The 23,597-nt window shown below is 43.8% G+C and overlaps 1 protein-coding gene across 1 annotated transcript in view; it reads right to left on the bottom strand.

The window, feature by feature from the left end:
• Nucleotides 1-20,681, bottom strand: part of CCDC66 (coiled-coil domain containing 66) — a 30,759-nt gene extending 10,078 nt beyond the window's left edge. The window contains exons 1-13 of the mRNA XM_049777720.1: nucleotides 20,669-20,681; nucleotides 17,088-17,152; nucleotides 16,498-16,523; nucleotides 12,780-13,221; nucleotides 10,955-11,117; nucleotides 10,690-10,793; nucleotides 9,782-9,903; nucleotides 7,393-7,498; nucleotides 4,736-4,844; nucleotides 1,761-1,943; nucleotides 1,135-1,456; nucleotides 533-1,069; nucleotides 124-374 (exon numbers count right to left, since the gene is read on the bottom strand). Of these exons, the coding sequence (XP_049633677.1) occupies nucleotides 124-374; nucleotides 533-1,069; nucleotides 1,135-1,456; nucleotides 1,761-1,943; nucleotides 4,736-4,844; nucleotides 7,393-7,498; nucleotides 9,782-9,903; nucleotides 10,690-10,793; nucleotides 10,955-11,117; nucleotides 12,780-13,221; nucleotides 16,498-16,523; nucleotides 17,088-17,152; nucleotides 20,669-20,679 (2,441 nt within the window). The 5' untranslated portion in view covers nucleotides 20,680-20,681. The remainder of the gene's footprint in view (nucleotides 1-123; nucleotides 375-532; nucleotides 1,070-1,134; nucleotides 1,457-1,760; nucleotides 1,944-4,735; nucleotides 4,845-7,392; nucleotides 7,499-9,781; nucleotides 9,904-10,689; nucleotides 10,794-10,954; nucleotides 11,118-12,779; nucleotides 13,222-16,497; nucleotides 16,524-17,087; nucleotides 17,153-20,668) is intronic.
• Nucleotides 20,682-23,597: the final 2,916 nt, after the last annotated feature.

Raw genomic sequence — 23,597 nt, 5'->3', positions numbered from 1 at the left:
TCTCTCTCTCTGTCTCTCTCTCCCCCTTCCTTCTCTCTCTCTCCCCATCCCCGCAGTTCCTTCCCTCCTACTGATGCAAGCCTACTGTCTTAGACATCAATACATACTGAAGAATGGACTTACTTTGTTTTTTGACTGTTCACCATAACCGAATCCCGAGCGGGTCTTGTAAAAGTCTCCTCCTCTGATGGCTCAACCTGGCTCTCTGTTGCAGGTGTGTAAACACTGCTGATATCGGTCAACTCCTGAGTGTCTGGAGACACACACAAGTACTCTGGTTGTTTGTGTGTGGACCGAGAGGACAGCTGAGACCGAAGATCAGGATAGTTCTTCAATGAATCGAAATGCATTGCCCATCTTTCAGGCTCCTCCCCCTAGTCGGGACAAACAGGGGTTTTCTCAACTGTTTTCATCTATAAAGACCTACATGACACGCCATTTCTGAAAGTTCCTATGCGACCTTAAGAATGAACAAAACCGGGCCAGGCGATAGATAGAGCAGGGGAGGGAGTTTGCCCTGTATAAGGCAGACCAAAGTCCGCAGAGCTCCAACGGGAGTGGAGAGTGGATCCTGGAACACAGAGCCGGGGGTAGCCCCTGGACACAGCTGGATATGGCCCCAAGACGAAAGGAGAGGGAAGAGTGCTGGAGGAAGAGAGATTCTTTCTGTAGGAACGACAGCAGCCCAGCCCTGCACCCTCAGCACGGAGAGCCTGTCCCCACACCGGAAACCGTAAGGACGGCTGAATCCTTTCAGAAAACTCTGGGGCTGTTTGAACAGCGTGAGATTAGGCCAAGTCCCCCTACCAACGGCACCACTGCCCGCGGCCTCCATCTTCCCGGCGGAGAAACGTCTTGGGCATCTCAGGGAGGGCGAGGGGCCTGAGAGACGGCCCAGCTGCCGTGGGGAGGGAGCCTTCCGTCCGTCGCCCAGGGTCGGTGGCTGCTGTGGGACTCTCCGTCGGTCTGCGTCCAGGACGCCCTCGGCGACGCGAGGCGCACCGGGGGTCGGTCGGTCGGCTTGGCTGGCCGAGGGCGAGCTCGTCCCGCCCCGCACAACCAACGGGGTCTCGGAAGGAGCGAAGGGAGCGGCGCCCGTTCCTACTCACTCGACGCGGTTCCCAGGCACGGCACGGGCAAGAGACGGCGGCCTTTCCTCTGTGGCGCCGAGGCCCAGCCCACTCGACGCGGCTTTGGGCGGAGCGTCTCCCCCGACGGGCACTGCCCGGCGAGGGAAGGAGGCCTGAGCCGCTTGACCCGCAGTGAAAGCGGCTTCACGGGCGTCGGGACCACTTGGCCCTGGGGCCGGGCCGGGCTCTGGTCTCGCCACTCCCCGCCAGAACCCCTTTGGCACCACTGGCTGACCCTGCCGTAGACTACCAGGTGCGGCCTCTGCGCAACTGAAGCCGACCTGGTGGTTTGGAAGCTGGAGAGTCGAGTCACGGAGCGGCCCTTTCTGTCCATGGGAGCAGGCCGTGGCAGAGGCTGCTGTGGTCCATGAAGACAAAGTCTGGCTCCCTTCCCTTCCCCTCCCCTTTCTCTTTGGTTTTCGGGTCACACCCTGGGCGCTCAGGGGCTACTCCTGGCTCTGCCTTCAGAAATGGCTCCTGACAGGCTCCGGGGACCAGAGGGGACGCGAGGGATCGAACCCGGGTCGTCCTGAGTCATGTCAGGCAAACGCCCGATCCCTGTGCTATGCTATCTCAGGCCCCTCGTTCCTTTCTGAGAATGCGAAGAGGTCTCGGCCTGCAGCAGACAACCTGGGAAGCACCGGCGGCCGTGACTTGGAGCTCAGTGGAGCAGCCTGCCATTTCTCCGCTGGGACGATGGAGCCGTGGCTGGGTGCTGGCGGGTTTTCTGGTGGTGCAGTTGGTAGGGGGACTTGGCCTAATCTCATTCTGTTCAAAGCAGCTCCAGTTTTCAGCTCTGCTGCCTGATTGCACCTGAAAGGATTCAGCCCTTCTTACTGTTTTCGGTTGTAGAGCTCAGTAAATCCTTAGAGACTTTAGTGACACCATCAAGAGAAATAACTATCATTTTCAACTGACCCCTGTTGAGTACATTTTGATCATTCCATTTGCCTTTGTATTTTAACAAGCAATATGAAGTCCATTTATTTGTGCCTGCATGGAGGCAGGTGACGGTGGTAGGTGGAAGGTCGGAGACTCTAGTGAAGGTAAGGTCACACTGTGGGTAGGACTGGTGTTAGAACATTAATTCCCAACCCAGGAGAGACCCATGTGGTCCCCCAGCCTGCCAGGGGTGATATCTGATTGAAGAGCCAGGAGCACTCTGAGTGTGGCCCAACAACCAATCAATTAATCAATAAAGTTAAAAAAAAAAAAGCCAAGAGTAAGTCTAGAATATATTGGTTGTGAACCCAAAACAAAACAAAACAAAATTAAAAAACAACAAACAAACAAGGACCAAGGAGGGGGCCAGAGAAGTAGTATAGCAGGCAGGTTGCTTGGCCTGCATGCAGTCAACCAGAATTCCATACCCAGCACCCTCTACAGTCCCCAAGCACTGCTAGGAGTAAACTCTGAGCACAGAGCCAGGAGTAAACCCTGGGCAGTGCCGGTGTGGCACAAAGTAAAAACAAAAATTATAAACCAAAACAAACCAAAAAAGACGAAAATAGTTCAAAGGACAGAATGTGCAGAGCACAATATTCAGCCTCTGGCTCCCTCTGCGTATCACCTGGCGGCTCCAGCAATGCCTCCAAGAATGAACACAAAATAAACTTTTAGATATAAAACCATATTAATGGTTACCAAAAGTTTAAGTGGAGTAAAGGAGTAAACCCTAAGAAATAGAATTGGTACTTTTAGTGATGTATTAATATGATATACACAGATGCTGACTAGTGATATTTTATGATTCTACTAATCATAACAGCCTAATGAAATTAAGTTACAACATTCCCATTTGGCTTCAATCAGGAATTACTTTTTTACATCGTTATTCATAGCTTTTAATATTAATACATCACAATGCAGTGTTATTTAACAATAAGTACTGAATATACTTGCGTATAAGCCGACCCAAGCATAACCCGACCCTCCCAATTTTACCCTAAAAAAACTGAAGAAACTTAGTGACTTGAGTATGAGCCAAGGTGGAAAATGCAGCAGCCACTAGTAAATTTAACAAATAAAAACATATACCCAAAACAATAATTGAGGAATCGGTAAATAATTACATTTACAATACATGGTTGTTTGATATACTACTGTACCCGCGATGGCGAACCTCTGGCACGTGAGCCAGCTGTGGCACGCAAAGGCCTTGCAACTGGCACGCGGGAAGGTCCGCAATTAAGATATGTGGCGCATGCCACATAGTTTTTAGATACTAACCTCCTGTTATGAAGGTTTAATTGATGTGCTGGCACTTTGAGGAAACTCTTTGGTTTTGTGCGGCAGTTTGGGCACGTGGGCTCAAAAAGGTTAGCCATCACTGCACCGTTAACATACCACATTAACCTATAGTATTCAATGGCAACTTTAATAAAGTAAATAAACCATTTAAGTCAGTAAAGCACTGTAAATAAAAGGTTAAAATCTTGATTCCTTATACTCCCAAATGCCAGATTATAAGGATTCAAGATTTATTAACTTACAAGACTCTACTGCCTTAAATGGGGTTTTCATTCATTAAACGTGCCATTGAATGTTGTGGGGTAAATAGTTCAGTGGCATCCAGTTCAGTTCAGCCTCGACTTGTGGACTGAGCTGAAGCACCAGGGGCCCCTCCAGCAGACGGCAGAAGACGGCTGGAGACTTCGTGCACTGGATTCAGTTTTTGCATGCGCACCGAATCAAATAACCGAGTATAAGCCGAGTTTGGGTTTTTTGGCACAAATTTTGTGTATAGACAATATATTTTTGATATATATACGGTATAAATGTTGAATATATACAGTAATATCTCAAATATTTTTTATTAATTTTGTTTACTCTACTCTTTAACTTTCTGTGGCCAAAGAATTAGACTGAGGTCCCAAGTTCAAGTCTTTCAATCATACAGCCCTGGAACGCTACCAGGTGACCTTGGTGGCCCAGTGGGGAACCCTCAGCAAAAAAGGCATGTAACTTATCAGCAGAGCCCTTGTCTAGCAGGTGAGGCTCTGAATTTGAGCTACAGAGTGTCAAAAACCAAACCAATCCAAAAAGACCTTAAGATGATCCAAGGTTTTAAGTATTTATAAACTTCTGATATCTATAAAGATATCAAAAGAAAATAAGAAAATCCCTTTAAGACATTTTCTGGACTAGGATGCCAGAGCACAGGCAACAAATGAGTGAAATGAACTTCAGAATCAAAGACTGTACAACAAAAGCACACTCTGATTTTTACTGCATCATCATTGTACTCTGGCTTTTTTAGTCCAAATTTTAGTTTCTGGGTCTGGAGGAATAATATAGCAGTTAGGATACTTGCCTAGCACTCAGCCTATCTGGGTTCAAACACCTGCACTACACTACGGTCCCCGAGAACAGGGAGCACTGATCCATAAGCTCTGAGTAGTGCTGGGTATGGTCCAAAAACAAAAACAAAACTTGGTTTATAACCTTTCACTGTGTCAGGGTCACTTCATGTAATTCTGGCCATCATTATGGACTTAGCCTTGTCGTTTCAGTGTGAGCCCAAAGCCTAGGATTCTAAACACACGTACGGTTAGCATACAGCGAAAGCCAACTGGCGAGGTTTAGAGCTGCTGCCATATTGCTACTCAACCCGTTCGGCAATGAAGATCTCAGCTACGTGTGCAAGGGAGCCAAAGGCGAGTGCAGCCTCCAAGGGTAAGCCACGTGGTACACGAAGACTTACATCTTTAGCTCCTTAAACCAAACACTTCGTCTGCCAGCGACAGACTCCTCTCACATAGATCCGAGGTTGGGCTAGAGTACATGGGAGTAGGGCATTTCTTTCGCACGCAGCTGACCCAGGTTGGATCCCCGGCACACAGCATGGTATCCCAAGCCCAGCAGGAGTGCTCCCTGAGTGCACAGCAAGAGTAAACCCTGAGTATGGCCGGATGTGGCCTCAAAAATAACAAAAAAGAATTTTCCAAAACTGGAGAGAGAGTACAGCAGGCAGGGAAAGGGTTACCTGGCATATGGTCAACCCGGTTTTATTTTCTGGCATCCCGTATGGGCCCTTATGTACCGCCAAAAGTAATTCATGCATGCACAGCCAGGAGCAATAACAACCCCTAAGCATTACTGGTGTGGCCCAATAAACAGTTCTGAGGTCACACGGTGAAGTGAAACATTTCACCCTTAGATGCAAGAAGACATTCCCACTAATCTAACATCTATCTTGCATATGGATATTTGCGTCTGGATATGCAAACAAGCTCTTGAGCATGCACCATTGCTTTTTTTTGTTTTTGTTTTTGGGCCATACCCAGAGGTGCTCAGGAGTTACTCCTGGCTATCTGCTCAGAAATAGCTCCTGGCAGGCACGGGGGACCATAAGGGATGCTGGGATTCGAACCAACCGCCTTAGGTCCTGGGTTGGCTGCTTGCAAGGCAAAGGCCGCAGTGCTATCTCTCCAGCCCCATCATGCACCATTTCTATGAGTGGATGTTTGGCAATGATTGCCAACTGACACTCACTGGAAATATTAGGTGCCAGTCCTTGTAACAGTTAAAAGATTTGGAACCGTACACCACACGAAACCATTGCCAACAGCTTCAAAGAGAGGAATTTAAAATGCACGAGATGGAGCTGAAAATGGCACACAGGTTTCCGAACAATGAACTAAGCACATATGAATGAATGGCCGTGGCGATGGCATATCAGGGAACAAAAATCAAAGCTATCAGTGCAGAACCCTGAGACACAGATGAATAACTCTGTGTTTTGAAATGCGAGAGTAAATTTTCCCAAGTATAATAATGCCACCATGAGTAAGTCAACAACTGATGTGTTAACTTTGATTTTCAGACTGTGAAAAATATTTGCTAAACTGTTAAGAAGAAATGGTAAGGGGCCGGTGAGGTGGCGCTAGAGATAAGGTGTCTGCCTTGCAAGCGCTAGCCAAGGAAGGACCACGGTTCGATTCCCCGGCGTCCCATATGGTCCCCCCAAGCCAGGGGCAATTTCTGAGCCCATAGCTAGGAGTAACCCTTGAGTGTCACCAGGTGTGGCCCAAAAACCAAAAAAAGAAACCCAATTTAAAAATTGACAGAAGACGACAGGGAAGATGTCTCTTTGTGTATAGGAGCTCTAGATTAGATCCCCATCACCATAAAAACTAACAAAATTAACCACCCAGAGATTTTTTTTTCCAATGTCTTCTATCAAGTCCTATTGTGGTTTTTTGTTTTTTTTTTTTTTTAATAATTTTTGTTTTGGTTTTTAAGACATACCTGTGATGCTCAAGGGTTACTACTGGCTATGCACTCAGAAATCGCTCCTGACTTTGGGGACCATATGGGTTGCCGGGGGATAGAACCATGGTCTGAACTAGGTTAGTGCATACAAGGCAAACGCCCTACTACTTGCACCACCACTCTGGCCTCAAAGTTATTGTTTGTTTTTTTTTTTTAACACTCAGCCAAAGTGTTTTGGGGATCATAGAAAGAAAAGTCAATTCAGATTTATTTGGGGTTTTTTGGGGTCACACACAGTGGGGCTCAGGGGTTACTTCTTGCAGGCTCGGGGGTCCATATGGGATGCTGGGAGTCTAACTGGAGTCTGTCCAGGGTTGGCTGTGTGCAAAGCAAATGCCCTACCACTATGCTATTGCTCCGGCCCCAGATATCACTTCTTTTGTTAAAATGTTAGCAACAGAATGTTGCAAAACTGGGTGATAACAAGCACATGCCTTGAGCTATTCCTCACATGGAATAAAGAGCCATGCAAATAATCTAACTTGAAGCTCCTAAGAAATCTACCAGCACTGAAAAATCTACCACCAGAATTATGTATTATTTAGGTTGTTGCATAATTATTATATATTAAAATGTAAGTCGACATGTAGGGATTATATATGTGAAAAAAAAGATTAATAACTTTCATTAAATTTAAAGAACATGGGGCCTGAGTGGTGGCGCAGGGCATAAGGCAGAATCTGCCTTGCGTGCACTAGCCTAGGACGGACTGCAGTTCAATCCCCCCGCATCCCATATGGCCCCCCAAGCCAGGAGCGATTTCTGAACGCATAGCCAGGAGTAATCACTGAGCATCACTGGGGGTGGGCCCCCCAAAAAATAAAAAATAAAAAAATTAAAGAACATAATATAGTAAACAGAAGTAAATCTAAAATGATTTAGGCCAAAGGCAAATATTGGTCAAGTACTGAAAAGCACATGTATATGTATAGATATACTTTAAATAGACTATATTCCAAGTAGTGAACTATTTTCAATTATTTAAGACTTAGCTCTAGAATCTGACTGGCTCTAGGGAGTGAGCGCCCATCTATCTGGACCATGGCTACTTGATAGGGAGTCTGTGACAGAATGCTGGAAGAGCTACAAGAAGACTGAAAACAAACAAACAAATTTAGACATCACCAAAGTACAACCTGAGACGCTCTAGGTTGAGAAGCACATACTTGAACTTGATTAACAATTGATTGGACATGGATTTTCAGTCTTGAGCTCATTTCAAAACTGCGAGCAAAGCCCAAGATGTGTCCGTCTCAAATAGTAAATTCTCTCCTCACTTACTTTGCACGTGTGAGACCTGTGATGGACTCCCTCACACTTCACGGTCCCTGAGCAATGACAGGTAAGGCACCATAATAACTAGAAGAACTGTAGAGATGGGGCCGGGTGGTGGCGCTGGAGGTAAGGTGCCTGCCTTGCCTGCGCTAGCCTAGGATGGACCGCGGTTTGATCCCCCGGCGTCCCATATGGTCCCCCAAGAAGCCAGGAGCAACTTCTGAGCGCATAGCCAGGAGTAACCCCTGAGCGTCACAGGGTGTGGCCCAAAAAAAAAAAAAAAAAAAAAAGAACTGTAGAGATTTTGTGGGTTTTTTCTTTGGAGGAGGGTGGGCATATCCGATGGGCCGAAGTGCTGTGGGGTTACTCCGGACTTCTTGCTGAGGAAGGGTCTCTGTTGGCAGTGCTGCAAAGAGTCTACGGGGTGCTACTCCTGACACGCGCACTCCAGACTTTTTGGCTGGTTTGGGGGCCACACCCAGCAGTGCTTAGGGGTTACTTTCGGCTTTGCACCCAGGAATCACTCCTGCTGGTGCTCAGGGAACCATTTGGGATGGTGGAGATCGAGATCAGGTCAGTCACATGCAAGGCAAGTGCTTAACCCATTGAACTCTCTCTCTCTGACCTCTGGTGCCATCTTCCTAGCCTCTGTAGAGTTTGAATATAGAAACCGAAAGGAAGCGCCTGAAGCCCCTATGTTCAAGTAATATAGATATTTTGTCCAGAAGTCCAAGGTGCCATCACAGAGTAGGGCAATATAGACAACTGGGAGAGGAGACGGGGGTGCGGGGGGACGCACAGCCAGTAGTGCTCAGGGGCTTTTCTTAGATATGTGCACAGAAGTGGCCCCTTGTACTCAAGGAACTATATATATATATATATATATATATATATATATATATATATATATATATATATATATATATATATATATATATATATATATATACATATACATATACACACACACATACATATATATAAGTCAAAGCAGGGATTCAAACAAGGGACACACCACAGCCATATGCATATACATATGCAAGTGTCTTACTCCCTGCACTAGTCGCTCTCTGGCCTAATGTAGACAATTTTTAGGAGAGAGAGAGTAGTTCAAGTCAAATTCAAAACATATAAGGGGTCAGAGCGACAGCACAGCGGAAAGGCGTTTTGCCTTGCATGCGGCTAACATAGGACGGACCCCAGTTTGAATCTCAGCATCCCATGTGGTTCCCCGAGCCTAACAGGAGCGACTTCTGAGCAGAGCCAGGAGTAACTCCTGAGCGCTGCCAGGTGTGATCCAAACCCCAAAAACAAACAAAAACACCCATAGGAAAAGTTTTGAAAGAGTAAACAGGCTTGGGGTCAAAGCAATAGCTCAGTGGCCTATAGTGCATGCGAAAGGACCCCCTCTTCCCCAAGTAGCACGTCATGAGTCACCCTAGAGCACCTCAGGGTGTTGCTCAAACCCCTCCCCCAAAGAAAAAAAAGGTATTTGGAAGAAAAGATTTTTCTTTTAGTTTTTGGGCCACACCCATTGTTGCTCAGTCACTGTGTTGCCTGTATTCAGGAGATTGTTAAGGAAACGTATGAGGTACTGGGGATTCCAAACAGGTTCAGTGGAATATAAGGCAAATGCCTGAAAGCCTTAAAAAGAAGCTTATATCTAGAGCGATGGCTTAGCAAGTAGGGCATTTATTTGCCTTACACTCACCAAGCCGACCCAAGTTCAATCCCCAGCCTTCCATATGATCCCAGAGGCTGTCAGGAGTGATTTCTGAGGGCAGAGTCAGGAGTAACGCCTGAATGCCACCAGGTGTGGCCCCAAAATATAAAAAATTTCAAAAAGATCTTTATGGATTAGGAAGAGCCCAAAGAAGTGGAATACAGGCTTTACATACATAAGGCCCCAAATTTAATCCCAAGTGCCAAATATCCACCACCCCACTCCCCCAGCACACTTGTGCCCAGGGGCCCCCAACACTGCTGAAGCAAGCAACATGGCATCAGCAGCCCAAACTGCAAAGCAGGCTCCTGTGGAACCGGAAAGACAAAAACAGCCCCGGGGTCTGGTACTCATGAATGTCTGACGCTGGTGCTCTTACCTTGTAACTGTCAATGACTGGATATTTTTCCCATACTACTTTATCACTTTCAACTTTTTTCCAAGGATTATTCCATTTTTCAGAAGCTTCTTTTTCTTTCTTCTTTAAAGCAACCTGTTCATCTGTAAATAATGTCCTTTTTTTAAAAAAAAGTGTACAAAAATTGTCAAAAGAAAACCATGTAAACAAATCATGACCTTAAAGAGTGCAGATTCCAATTCCAATACATCTAACCAAAATTGCTTTTAAGGGAAAGACAGTAAGTCACAAGACAGAAAAAGGGATCGGAATAATAAACTTAATCGGAACCAAATTTAATATGGCAACAATGGGGCTCAAGGGACTTGAGAAAAGACTTTGCCCATAGGAACCCTGAGCTGAACCCTGCTACATAGTCCCCCAGCACAGCTGGAAATAATTTCCACAAACACCATCTGAGAGAAGTATTAGCAGTTGCGGCTCAAAATATCAAAGTCTGGTATATAATTAGACACGAAATGTTTCACTATATAATTACAATAAGGACAATTTTGCCAGAGTAATGTATCTTTTCTTATGCACTTTCACATCGGTATGTATTTATTTACATATATATATTTATGTCATATTCCAAGAGTCCACTTTCTTCTAATTTTCATCCAATTACTAAAAGATATACAAGCTAGAACTTGCCTGAAAATCACAAATAAAATTTATTTTATTCAATGAAAGTAAATAAAATTTAAAAGTAATAATAAATAAGGACCCGATAGTCCCCCCTGAGCCTGCCAGGAGCGATTTCTGAGCACAGAGCCAGGAATAACCCCTGAACACTGCCGGGTGTGACCCAAAAGTAAAAAAATAAATAAATAAATGAAATAAATACTCCATAAGCCAACTAAATAATAAAAGGCGTCATCATTACCTACCAAGCTCCTTCCTCCACTGGGCTTTTTTTGCTTCCAACAAACTTCTATCTCGTTCTCTTTCCCCCAAAGCACTGAATATATCGGCTGGTTTCCATACATTTTCTCTAAGACAAAAGTAATAGAAGTCTTAGACACTTTTATTCAGTTAATTCCTAAATAGCAAGTAGCAAATCTTTAAATAAGTTTTCGTCTTCAGCGTAAATATTTTATAAGTCGAGGAAAACCAGATTTCTAAGATAAATCTACAATGATATATATTACATACATGGCAAGTTTCTGTTCATTCTCCTTAATAATCTCATTTTTCAGAAAAGCAGACTTATTTTCATCCTGGTTAGATGAAACAGCCTCAGTTTTTTGTAGTATTCCCATAATATTTTCATCCTTTGGCTGATCAGGAATATTGTTTAAGTGTTGACTGTACTGACCTAGGAAGTAAAATACATCATTTAATAATGAAAACTAAGTTACACCTATTGCATTACCATATCTAGGCCTACTACTCTACAGTTTAAAAAATACTGTATTGTGGGCCCGGAGAGATAGCACAGCGGTGTTTGCCTTGCAAGCAACCGATCCAGGACCAAAGGTTGTTGGTTCGAATCCCGGTGTCCCATATGGTCCCCTGTGTCTGCCAGGAGCTATTTCTGAGCAGACAGCCAGGAGTGACCCCTGAGCACCACAGGGTATGACCCAAAAAAACTAAAAAAAAAAAAAAAAAAAAAAAAAACTGTATTGCAGGGTCAGAAAAATACATAGTACAGTGCACAGGACACTTGCCTTGGATACAGCTGATCCAGGTTTGATCCCTAGAATCCCATATTGTTCTGAGCCCAGCAGGAGTGTTTTTGTGCCACACCATTGAGTATGGTGGAGGAGGAAAAGGGAGAGGAAGAGGAGGATGAAGAAGAAAAGGAAGAAGAGATGGGGCTGGAGCGGTGATGCAGCACATGGTTGACCCATGATGGACCGAGGTTCAATCCCTCGGTGTCCCATATGGTCTCCAAGCCAGGAGCGATTTCTGGGTGCAGAGCCAGGAATATCCCAAAACCAAAATAAAAAAAAAAAAAAAAAAAAAAAAAAAAACGAGGAGGAGGGGAAGGAGGAAGAAGAATAAAAAGAAGGGCCCGGAGAGATAGCACAGCGGCATTTGCCTTGCAAGCAGCCCATCCAGGACCAAAGGTGGTTGGTTCGCATCCCGGTGTCCCATATGGTCCCCCGTGCCTGCCAGGAGCTATTTCTGAGCAGACAGCCAGGAGTAACCCCTGAGCACCGCTGGGTGTGGCCAAAAAACCAAAAAAAAAAAGAATAAAAAGAAGAGGAGGAGGAAGAAACAGAGGAAGAGAAGAAATGGGAGAAAAGGAGAGAGGAGGAGGAAGAAAGGAGAGAGGAGGAGAAATACTGTTCTCTAAAAAATAATTATTTCAAAAAATATGTTTGTTATATCTGAATTTAAGAGTCAGGGCTGAAGAGGCACTTGCCCTGCATGTAGCTCCCTTAGATCTGATGCCTGGCATCACCTATGCCTCCGGAGAACCAGGAGTGAACTGTGAGCACTACCAGTTATGACCCAATACAAACTCCCAACAATTCTTTTTTTTTTTTTTTTTTGGTGTTTGGGTCACACCCGGCAGCGCTCAGGGGTTACTCCTGGCTCTATGCTCAGAAATCACTCCTGGCAGGCTCGGGGGACCAGATGGGATGCCAGGATTTGAACCAGTGACCTTCTGCATGAAAGGCAAACGCCTTACCTCCATGCTATCTCTCCGGCCCCTAACCCCCAACAATTTTTTTTTTTTTGGTTTTTGGGCCACACCCATTTGACGCTCAGGGGTTACTCCTGGCTAAGCGCTCAGAAATCGCCCCTGGCTTGGGGGGACCATATGGGACACTGGGGGATTGAACCGAATTCAGTCCTACGCTAGCTAGCGTTTGCAAGAGAGACACCTTACCTCTAGCGCCACCTTCCCAGCCCCTACTCCCAACAATTTTTAAAGAAGCAATTACATTAAAAAAAAATCCAATGAATCTTAAATTCTAAAACAAATGAATAATAATTAGCATCCACTAAAATTTTAGGGAAATCTTACTTGTTTCCTCCTCCCCATGCTCAGTCAGGGGAGTGGATCTTCTTCCTTGATTTATCGTCATCAGAATCTGCTGTAGTTGGTCTTGCGTGAGGAACACCAAATCGCTCTCCATGCTGTCGTCTATGTGTTCCTTGCAAGGCTTCTGTTTAATCAGCATAGTTTTATTTATGGTGTTTCTCGTCTTCTGTGTATTAGGTGCTGCAGGTGAAACCTCTTTCCGGAGATGAAGACAGTCTTTATCTGCGTACTGCTTACAGAAATCTTTAGTGGGTGAGAACGTCATACTGCTCTTTTCACTTTTTGCCAGTGATGCTTCTGAACCAGTTCTCTGCTTCTGCGAAAGTTTTTTACTACCGATGTAAGTATTTTGTGTTGATTTTAGAATGTGTCCATTTTGTTTAGGTCTCAAGGAACATTTTACAATCTTGGCCTTATTTCCCATCTGTTAAAACATTAGAAACATAGTCTTTACTAACAGCCCATGAAAACAACCACTACACACACACACACACACACACACAATGAAAAGTGGGACCTTTTAAATTTCATACCATTTTGTTATATAAATAATGTTTATAAGAAATTAACATTAACCTTTGCAGATCTTTATTTGAAAGCTTCATCAATTAGAAACCACTTCTCAGGATGCAAAGTGTTTATTCCAGCTGTTATAGGAATAGGTAACTCCATTCTACTCTTATTTTGAATCTCATTATCACTATACTATCCATCCTCCTTCCCTTTTCTAGTCATCAGAAAATTCAGTTACTGGCTCTTATTCCTTAAATAATATAGCTCATAGTTCACCATCTCTCTCTGTAACATAACTCCTGACTCATCATTGGTGCTTCCATAATCAGAAATTTTTTTTCCACAAAGATTGGGGGGATGAAGGGATTGGCCACGAGCCAGTGATATGACAGGGATTGAACCCAGGTTGGTGTGTGCAAGGCAAATGCCCTTCCCACTGTGCTATCGTTTCAGCCCGTCCACAAATATTTTTTTTGTTTGTTTGTTTTTTTGTTTTTGGGCCACACCCTGTGATGCTCAGGGGTTACTCCTGGCTATGCGCTCAGAAGTCACTCCTGGCTTGGGGGACCATATGGGATGCCGGGGGATCGAACCGCGGTCCTTCCAAGGCTAGCGCAGGTAAGGCAGGCACCTTACCTCCAGCGCCACCACCTGGCCCCCACAAATATTTTTTTAATGCATCTTATTTCCCTGAACATTTGTCCTTCCTGCTACTTCAGTTATTCATTTCCACAGTGGTATTTCCTAATACCACTGGAGGAGGAGTCACCACACCCAACAATGTTCAGGGCATATTCTAACTGGATCAGTAAGCAGAAGGTAAGCACCTTAACAACTGGAATCTACTCAGAACTACAACTGTTCCACAATGTCTTAATAATAACCATAACCTCTGGTTATTTGTTTTTCAGATCATTTTCACTCTTACTCCAATTTTAACAGTTCTTTAATACTGTTGGATTTATAATCTGTTGACCCCCTTCCTTTCGAAACTTCTCTCCTTACCTGTTTTATATTTATTCTACAACCAACAAAAATGGTCGCTCTTCTTTTTATAAATGGTTTTAGATCTTTGGACTATATATATCTAGCAGCAGTTACTCCTGGCTGTGCACTTAAAATTAATCCTTGCTGGGCCAGAGTGATAGTACAGTATGAATATTGTACAATGAAATATTCCTAGAATTTTGTCATGGTTCCATGACATGGTTCCCCTAAGAGGGGACCCTCTAGATATTCTTAGTTGACATGGGCCAGAGTTGGCTCAACTGGCTACAACCAAGAGGCCCCAGGGTCATCCCTGGCACTGCATAGTACTCCAGCTACCTCCAAGAACTGCCCTGAACACAACTTCATATGACCTCTTCCCAGCCTCCTAGAAAATAAAGAGACATATTTACAAAAGTAGTGAATATAGCAAATCCATTTAAGGACAGCAGTGGAAAAATGAACACATAAAAGAGTATTTTAGAGGCATATAAAGAACAGCTACAAGTAGTTTTCCAGAAGTCTGAAGTTGGCACTAAATTATTAATGTGTCTCAACACATTTGTTGCATATTTTAACAGGTCAAGGAAGAAATATGCCATCTTTAATCTGTGATAAAGAGAATAAATAATAGCAATATGCTATTAAATTAAAAATTTTATAAGTAGTCTCTGGAATCACTCTGATCATTATCATCGATATATCAAGTCATTGATATACTGGTAATCAGTAGCTTCATTTTGATCAAACCCGGAATAAACGGGAAAATGATCAAGGGATCAGCAGTGAAGGGGTAATTTCCGTGTCATTCAAACTGTGCTCTATTACAGTGATAAAAGACTGCAAAGATTAAGAAAAAAAGGGGCTAGTTATGAAAGATGTAAGAGAGAAAATTCTGCTGACATTAACCTAGTATAGAAAAAGAAATAAGGGCCTGGAGAGATAGCACAGTGGTGTTTGCCTTGCAAGCAGCCGATCCAGGACCTAAGGTTGTTGGTTCAAATCCCGGTGTCCCATATGGTCCCCCGTGCCTGCCAGGAGCTATTTCTGAGCAGATAGCCAGGAGTAAGCCCTGAATACCCCGGGGTGTGGCCCAAAAACCAAAAAAAAGAAAAAGAAATAAGAAACAAAGTACTGTTACCAAAAAATGTTTACATGGGTAATGAGTTCTACAGATAAGGCACTGATTCCTGATCAGGGAATTAAAGGAAATACTATCATTAAACTTGAGTATAATTTCTTTTCTTTTTTTGGGTTTTGGATCACACCTGGAAGTGCTCAGGGGCTACTCCTGGTTCTACGCTCAGAAATTGTTCCCGGCAAACTCGAGGGACCATATGGGATGCCAGGATTTCAACCACAGTCTTTCATGCAAGGCAAACGCCCTACCGCTGTGCTATCTCTCCAGCCCTGTTGAGTATGATTTCTTAAACAAAAGCTAACTGCGAGTTCAAATTTCTAAATCAGGAGTCAAGAATTGTAGTGAGTAGTCGAGCACTTGCCTTGCATATGTTACGTGCTTTGTTCCATTGCCAAGACCAGAAAAATAAAATTCTAAATCACATATGCACATTTTTGATGTAGGAAATTAAATACATGTAAGGTGGTGCCAGGGACTGAACTCAGCTCAGGTATGTACTGACAAGCACTTTACTCATTGTACTATCTCTGTTGTGTCTGAATATTTTTAAAGACATATGGCATTATACTATCAAAAGTTTTAAAATGTACTTTCTTAGTCATGGATCATATTTTAAGTGTAAAGTATCCACGTGTGCTTATCATATAGGAAGGTGCCAACTTTAAAACCTTTGATTTTTCCTGGTTTTGGGACATCCATGGCACTCAGGGGTCACTAATGGCTCTATGCTCAAGCAGCAATCCTAAGGGCCAAAGAAGGTCATGGGAATTGAATCTGGTACAGCCACACGTAAAGGCAAGCACCTGAACCCCTGTACTATTTCTCTGATCCATCATCACAATATACGTTATTGGAATGCAGTGAAAATAGGACTCAATAAGGCTTTTAAGCTGGAAAATTTTTTCATCTCCACGAATGGATGGACCAGCTAGAAAATGAACAATCATTTCTCACCATCAATGCAAACTCATTATTTTTGACAGGCACAATTTTTAAACTATTACACAGAAAACTGCATTTTGAATATGAAACAGATCATGACAAAGACATTTGACTTACCTTCACAGAAAGTTTAGATTTATGTTCTACAAAAGAAAAAAGAATTACTAAACTAGCAACTAAAAACAAATTGAAGCAGTCACAAAAGAAAACATCTACTTAGTATTAAGATGTTCATGTGATATTAATCCCAAACCCTTCACTTTAGGTTTTGCTTCAGGGTTTTAACTTTCCGAACGTTATTCACATTCTCCTATTTTTTATTTTTCAAAGTAACTACAAGCAGACCAAAGAAAAAGAATGGAAAAAGCTACAAAGTATACTAGCTTTAAAATGAATACTTAGAACTCAGCAATTGTGATCTTACTATAAATTTAATTTCCTCTACATAAAAACTGCATATAGGCTATTTATGAGGCAAGAAATAGATTTGCTATGTGCAAATAGAAGAGTACATATGAGACATGCAAGGACAGTAAAAATTATGAACATTAATGTATCAATAAAATTTAATACTGACAGTGGTAAACAGCAATGTGATCTAACTCTCCTAAAATAAATTAGAGAAAGTCAAATGTCATTCAACTTAAGCTATTTAAGGAGGAAATTTTTTCAAATTAACACTTTAGATTCCTAGTAGCACAGCATACCAGACGGAGACAATATTAGCTTGGTTTTTCCATCCAATAATTCAGTTTCGAGCTTTAAGCCATCCCTGCAAAATAAAAGAAAGGACAGTAATTTTTTTGTTCGTCTTGCTTGCTGGTTTGTTTTATTTGGGGGAAGTGCACACCTGGAGATTCCTGGATCTGCACTCAGGAATCAATCCTGATGGGGTATGGGTTATCAGATGGGGGACTAGAGATGAACCCAGGTTGGCTTTTTTCAAGGCAAGTGCCCCATCGACTGGACTACCGCTGTTTTTTTAACAGCGACATTTTAAATAACCAGAAATATTCACCTGTAGTTTGAAAATAAAGTGTTCTTTTGAGTTTATACAGAACTGTACAATTTTTAAATATTTTCTTTTTTTTTTGGTTTTTGGTTTTTGGGTCACACCCGGCAGTGCTCAGGGGTTACTCCTGGCTCCATGCTCAGAAATTGCTCCTGGCAGGCACGGGGGACCATATGGGATGCCGGAATTCGAACCGATGACCTTCTGCATGAAAGGCAAATGCCTTACCTCCATGCTATCTCTCCGGCCCCAATTTTTTAAATATTTTCAATTAAAAAATTTTATAAACAAAATATAAGTAAAGTTTTTTTTAAATAAAAACGTCTCTCAACCAAAGATAAGCCTGACAGTTCTTAGGATAAAGTCCCTGACATTTTTAGTAGTATAAAAATTTATCAGTGCTATCCTGAAAATTTTTTATTATTGGTAATAAATGAACTAAGTTCTACCATTATTTAACTCTTAAAACTCCAGACTGGAAAAAAAAAATTAATGCAGTTACCAAGTTCTAAAAAGTTAAAGGAGCAGAACACAGGTATCATTTACTAATTTCAAATCTGTGACATAATAAACACATTATATTAAGTGCTAAAGCATTATCTAGCAGGGGTCTCAAACTCAATTGACCTGGGGGGTGTCATCTTATATGACTGAAACCCAACCACAATCATGTTGGTAACCAAGGTGTTTAAATAAAAAATATTAATTAAAAGAAAAAGAAAAAAGAAAAAAGTCCCTATTGATGTCTAGAAGTAGATTTCCATATTTTTGTTTGTTTTTGTTTTGGAGTCACACCCAGCAAGTGCTCCAGGGTTACTCCTGTCTCAGTTCAGAAACTGCTCCTGGCAGGTTTGGGGGACCATATGAGATGGTGGGGATCAAACCTGGGTTCATCCCAGGTCGTCCACATGCAAGGCTAATGCCCTACTGCTGTGCTATCACTCTGGCCTCTAGAACTAGATTTCTGAAAATATTTAAACTTCCACACATGGATGGGAATGTTGCACTGGTGAAGGGGGGGGGTGTTCTTTGTATGGCTGAAACCCAACCACAATCATGTTTGTAACCAGTGTGTTTAAAGATATTATTGAAAAATACAAACTACCACACATATTTGTTGAGAACTTAAAAAAAAAATTAAAGAGAAATCCAGCAGGCCCTCAAGAAAGAGAAAGTCTGGGAAACATCTCGTCTCTTTGGCAATAAAAAGTTCCGTTGTGGCTTTCCTAAGAGACACCAAACCACTAACAACTTACTGAGGAGCAACCTTGCAAAAACTGGCTTTTAAGGGATTCATAGCGGGAGGGCTACCAGCCGTTCATGCTAACGTGGGAGGAAGTTTCAGGGTCTATAATTTCATGGGGCCCCAAGGCTCCGCTCATCCTCTCAGCAATACTACCCTGTCCACTCCTGCTGGGACAATAGGGCATCTGCACTCCAATCCCTAAATCTACAACAGTGACTTGCTCCACAATGTACAGCAGTCTGAGGATGGTGACTTCATTTTTTTTCTTCAAATTTTACTGAAACAGTGTGATTGATGTACAGAGTCCTTCGTAGTTGAATTTCAGCTATACAATGAGTCAGAGTCCTTCCTTGCACCAGTGTTGACCGCCCTCCACCCATGGACCCAGAGTACATCCCATCCCACCACCCTCTGCCCCTTGACCTGACTGTAACAGGCTCCTTTGGGTTTAAATTGTTAAAGTTTTGGTCCTTTGATTCTATTGTTGTTGACTTTGGCTTGTATATTTACTTCTGTCCTTCCTTATTTCCCTGCCAATGCATCTGAGACCACTTAGACCGTGGCCCGCAGCTTTTCTTTATTTATAGTTTTATAGGAAACTATATTAATAATATATCATGTTACTGTCTATAATATACAATGTATTCATATTACTGGGACCTGAATTCTGAACAAGGAGGGACGCCATTTTTTAAAAGCCACATGGCAGGCTTCTTCTTAGATTCTGAGCAGGGAGAGACACCATTTTGTAAGGACCACATGGTGTAAGCCACATGCTGGGGCATCACAAGCCTATTTCCATAGACCCCACCTCAATCTACCTGGCCATACCAGGTAGCCTATCAGGACACAAGGGAGCATTCGGAAGGTACCCCTAGACAAGAGCCAATCATTTTAAGGCTCATCAGGAAGCTGGAACCTCCCTCTATCCTTTCCCATGACCTTGGGCGGGGCTCATCTCCTTAGGGGTGGGGGGATGGCCCTGGCTAGCCATGCTGGGGGAGTCTTGTTGGCAGATGAAGTAAAGTATTAAAATTTAACCCACTTGTGTGGTCTTGTCCTTCTACTCTGAAGCCCTACAGTATTATATTTAATAAGTGTGTATCTTAGAGAATTATGTATAATAAACATATATATATATTAGTTTTAGAGGAAAATGTGGGGTGGTGCCTTCATTTTACATTCTCAAACTCTGGGAGGGAGAGAGAGGAGAGAGTGGAGAGAGAGAGAAAGAGATAGAGGAGGGAGGGAGAGAGAGGGGAGAGAAAGTTTAAGTGTTCTCCTGGGTCATGGGGGGGGAGAGAAGAGAAGGAATACAGAGAGAAAAAGAGAGAGGGAAAGAGGAAGAGAGGGAGAGAGGGAGAAAGTCTCAAGTGTTCTCCTGGGTTACCTGAGGGGGAGAGAAGGGAGAGAACCCATTTTCAGTGGTTCATGAGAGAGAGACAGACTGAGACAGAGAGAGACAGAGAGATAGAGACAGAGAGGAAGTCTGAAGTGTTCTCCTGGGTTACCTGAGGGGGAGAGGAGAGAGAGAACCCACTTTCAGTGGTTCATGAGAGAGGAGGGGAGACAGAGAGAGAGCCAGAGACAGAGACAGAGAGAGACAGCGAGCGACCTGTCAGGTCCCCCTGGCTCAGCATCAGGACCACGCTGGCCCGCCGGAAGTGATCCCGCCGGAAGTGACGCCACGCCACCGGAAGTCGGCCGCGCGCATCTCCGGGCGGCCCCGGACCGACCCCCTGGCACCTGCCGCGGCCCCTCCCCCCAACGGCCAAGATCCGGGGCCCTGACCCAGAAGCCCCCGCGCCGCCCCTCGCCCCGCCAGCCCCCTCCTGCGGCCTCCCGCGCCGCGCCGCGCCTCGCCCCAATCCATCTCCATCCCCATCCCCGCGGCGAGAAGCCGGGCGAAAGCGAGAGCAGAGCCGCCCGTTAGCTCCCCGCCGCCGCCCCCCGCGAAGGCCCGGCCCGGCCCGGACGAGATCGAGGACGCAGACGAGGACCCCGCGCCCCTCGCGCCTCCCGCGCCTCACCCCAGGTTCATGGCCGGCCGCGCGCCGCTTCCGTGGACGCGTTGCCCGAGCCCGCAACAAGCGCCGCGCGGATTGGCCGGGCCGGGGGAGGGCGGGGCGGCGGGCGGCCAATGGGAGCGCGGCGTGCTGGCGGGGTCGCCCGGGGCCGGGCTCGGCGGGCCAATGGGAGCGCCGCGTCTTGGCGTGGCAGCTCGGGGGCGGGGCTGGGGCGGGGCGCTCCGGGCCTGGGATAGGGCTTGAGCCCAAGGCAGGAGGAGGGAGCTGGGAGAGCTGCTGCGCTTAGGGGCCTGACCCTGCAGATTGGTGCAACCGTACATAGTAGATGTATATAAAATCTCTTTAATATATATGAAAATATATATATATATAAATTGTATCATGTATGCATATATAGGTATATATAAAATGCAATATATAAACACACATGAATATATACAGACATTTGTTTTTCTTTTCTTTTAATGTCTTTTACCTTTTTTTTTTTTTTTTTTTTTAGTTTTGGGACCACACCCAGTGTGACACTCAGAGGTTCCTCCTGGCTCTGCGCTCAGAAATTGTTCCTGGCTTGGGGGACCCTATGCATGCCAGGGGATCAAACTGCGGTCCATCCAACCAGATGCCCTACTGCTTGCGCCACCGCTCTGGCCCCATATTTTTATTGTTTTTTTTATAATAGATTTATTTTACTATTAACACAACGGTACTAGGTACTGAGGAAGGATTCCTAAAGGAAAGTTTTGTTTCTTCTGGGAACTGCTATGAAGCCTTGGCACATTGGAGCTCCTTGTGGATAGTAGCAATCAGCAGTACTCAATACAGGGTCCCTATAAGCTAGAGTTGGGTGTAAGTGACTTCAGTCTGCTTTTTGAAAAGTTGACAACATTGGGGCTGAGAGATAGCACAGCCATAAGGCATTTGCCATAGACACAAAAGGAAGGTGGTTCGAATCCCGGCATCCCATGGTCCCCAAGCCTGCCAGGAGCAATTTCTGAGCATAGAGCCAGGAGTAACTCCTGAGCGCTGCCGGGTGTGACCCAAACACCACCACCCCCAAATTGACAACATTGCCCCTGTGGTCTGGGAGGTTAGGAAACAATTTAATGCTAGACCCAGTCTCCAATTCACAGTAATTTGATTGCTCTTATTCCATTTAACTGTCACCATACAAAATTCCTGCAATTAGTAGTGTCCATTAGGAATTCATTCTCTGGGCTCCACTGTCCTGTTTTTGTTTTTGTTTTTGTTTTTTCTGTTCAGGATTTAATATACAAGTAGAGTGAGCTGCAGAAAGGGTACACAGTTGTACATCTACATTTCCCAGATCATAGTACCTCACGCTATAACAGCATAGGCTAGAAATTTATCAAAAGAACAGTGAACATTTTAAAATGCCAATGGCTTTATTAATTTTTATTTTTTTCTTTGAGGCAAATGGGTGAGGCCACACCCAACAGTATTCAATGCTTACTGCAGGCCTACTCTTGGTAGGCCTCAGGGGACCCAGATGTGATGCCAGGATAAAAGCTGGGTCACCCACATGCAAGGCAAGCACCTCACACTATGTATTATGGATCCAGCCAGGACTTCATTAAATCTGACTCCTATCACCCAAAGATGCAGTGACTAAAACAGTTTTTTATTTGTCTGCTCTTATGGTGTTTACAATGAATAGTAAGGGAAACTGAAGTTGTTTTCTTCAGTAAAAACTAAGAGATATTTTAATATGTATTTATTTACCTTGCCTGTAGAAGATACAGCATTTATTACCTTCCTTCCTTAATAAATAAATAAATAAATAAATAGGTACTGGGGATAGAGATTGGCAGTAGAGGACATATCCTGAGTTGTATTCCTAGAATTGCAAAAGAAATAAATGAACGGGGCCGGGCGGTGGCGCTGAAGGTAAGGTGCCTTGCCTGCGCTAGCCTTGGACGGACCGTGGTTCGATCCCCCGGTGTCCCATATGGTCCCCCAAGCCAGGAGCAACTTCTGAGCACATAGCCAGGAGTAACCCCTGAGTGTTACCGGGTGTGGCCCAAAAACCAAAAAAGAAAAAAAAAAAAAGAAAGAAAGAAAGAAAGAAATGAACAAGGATGGAGAGATAGCACAGTGGTAGGACGTTGCCTTGCATGCAGCTGACCCAGGACTGACAGTGATTTGATTCCCGGCATCCCATATGGTCCCCCAAACCAGGTTGGAGCAATTCCTAAGTGCAGAGCCAGGAGTAACCTAAGCACTGCCTGGTGTGACCCAAAAACCAAAAAGAAAAAAAAAAAAAGAAAAGAAATAAATGGAGATGCCAGTGTATATTTTATTTTATTGCTCTTTTAAATAATTATATCTATGGATATAATTCAGATAAATAGGGAAGGCTATGCAGAAAAACAAAGGCTAAAATATTTTTACATTCATTCATTTTAATATTATTACATTAAAGTTATTTTATTTTATTACATTTTAATGTTATTACATTAGTTTACATGACTATGTACAGTAGGGATACAATTATGCTTCTTCGAAGTAGATATCTTTACACCACAATAACCACCAAAATGTCACTGTGCATGTTTAGTCTATTGGCCCTGCTCCCTATTTTCCCTCCAGTAACCAGAGCTCTGCAATCTGTCCAGAGTTGTGTCCTTCAGCTGGTTTTGTCTGTTCTTGTGCTTTGTTTTTTGATATCCCACAAAAAGAAAAAAAAAAGAAATGAAAATGAAATGATATTTGTCTTACTTAATAAAAATCTCTCCAGTACCATGTACGCTGTTGTTTTTGCAAAAGGCAAATGTTTTTTTCTTATGGCTGAATAGTATTCTGTATTTTCTTAGAAAACTCATCTGACCTTTGGGGTCTTTTCTTATGGCTGAGGACTGCTCCATATTGTTTTACAACACTTGTCTGACCTTTTCAGTTTGGAGTGTGTGTGTGT

This window comes from Suncus etruscus, chromosome 7, assembly GCF_024139225.1.
Source record: "Suncus etruscus isolate mSunEtr1 chromosome 7, mSunEtr1.pri.cur, whole genome shotgun sequence".
Taxonomy (NCBI): Eukaryota; Metazoa; Chordata; class Mammalia; order Eulipotyphla; family Soricidae; genus Suncus; species Suncus etruscus.
The sequence above is the reverse complement of the archived record's forward strand: the minus strand, read 5'-3'. Positions and strand labels throughout refer to the sequence as shown.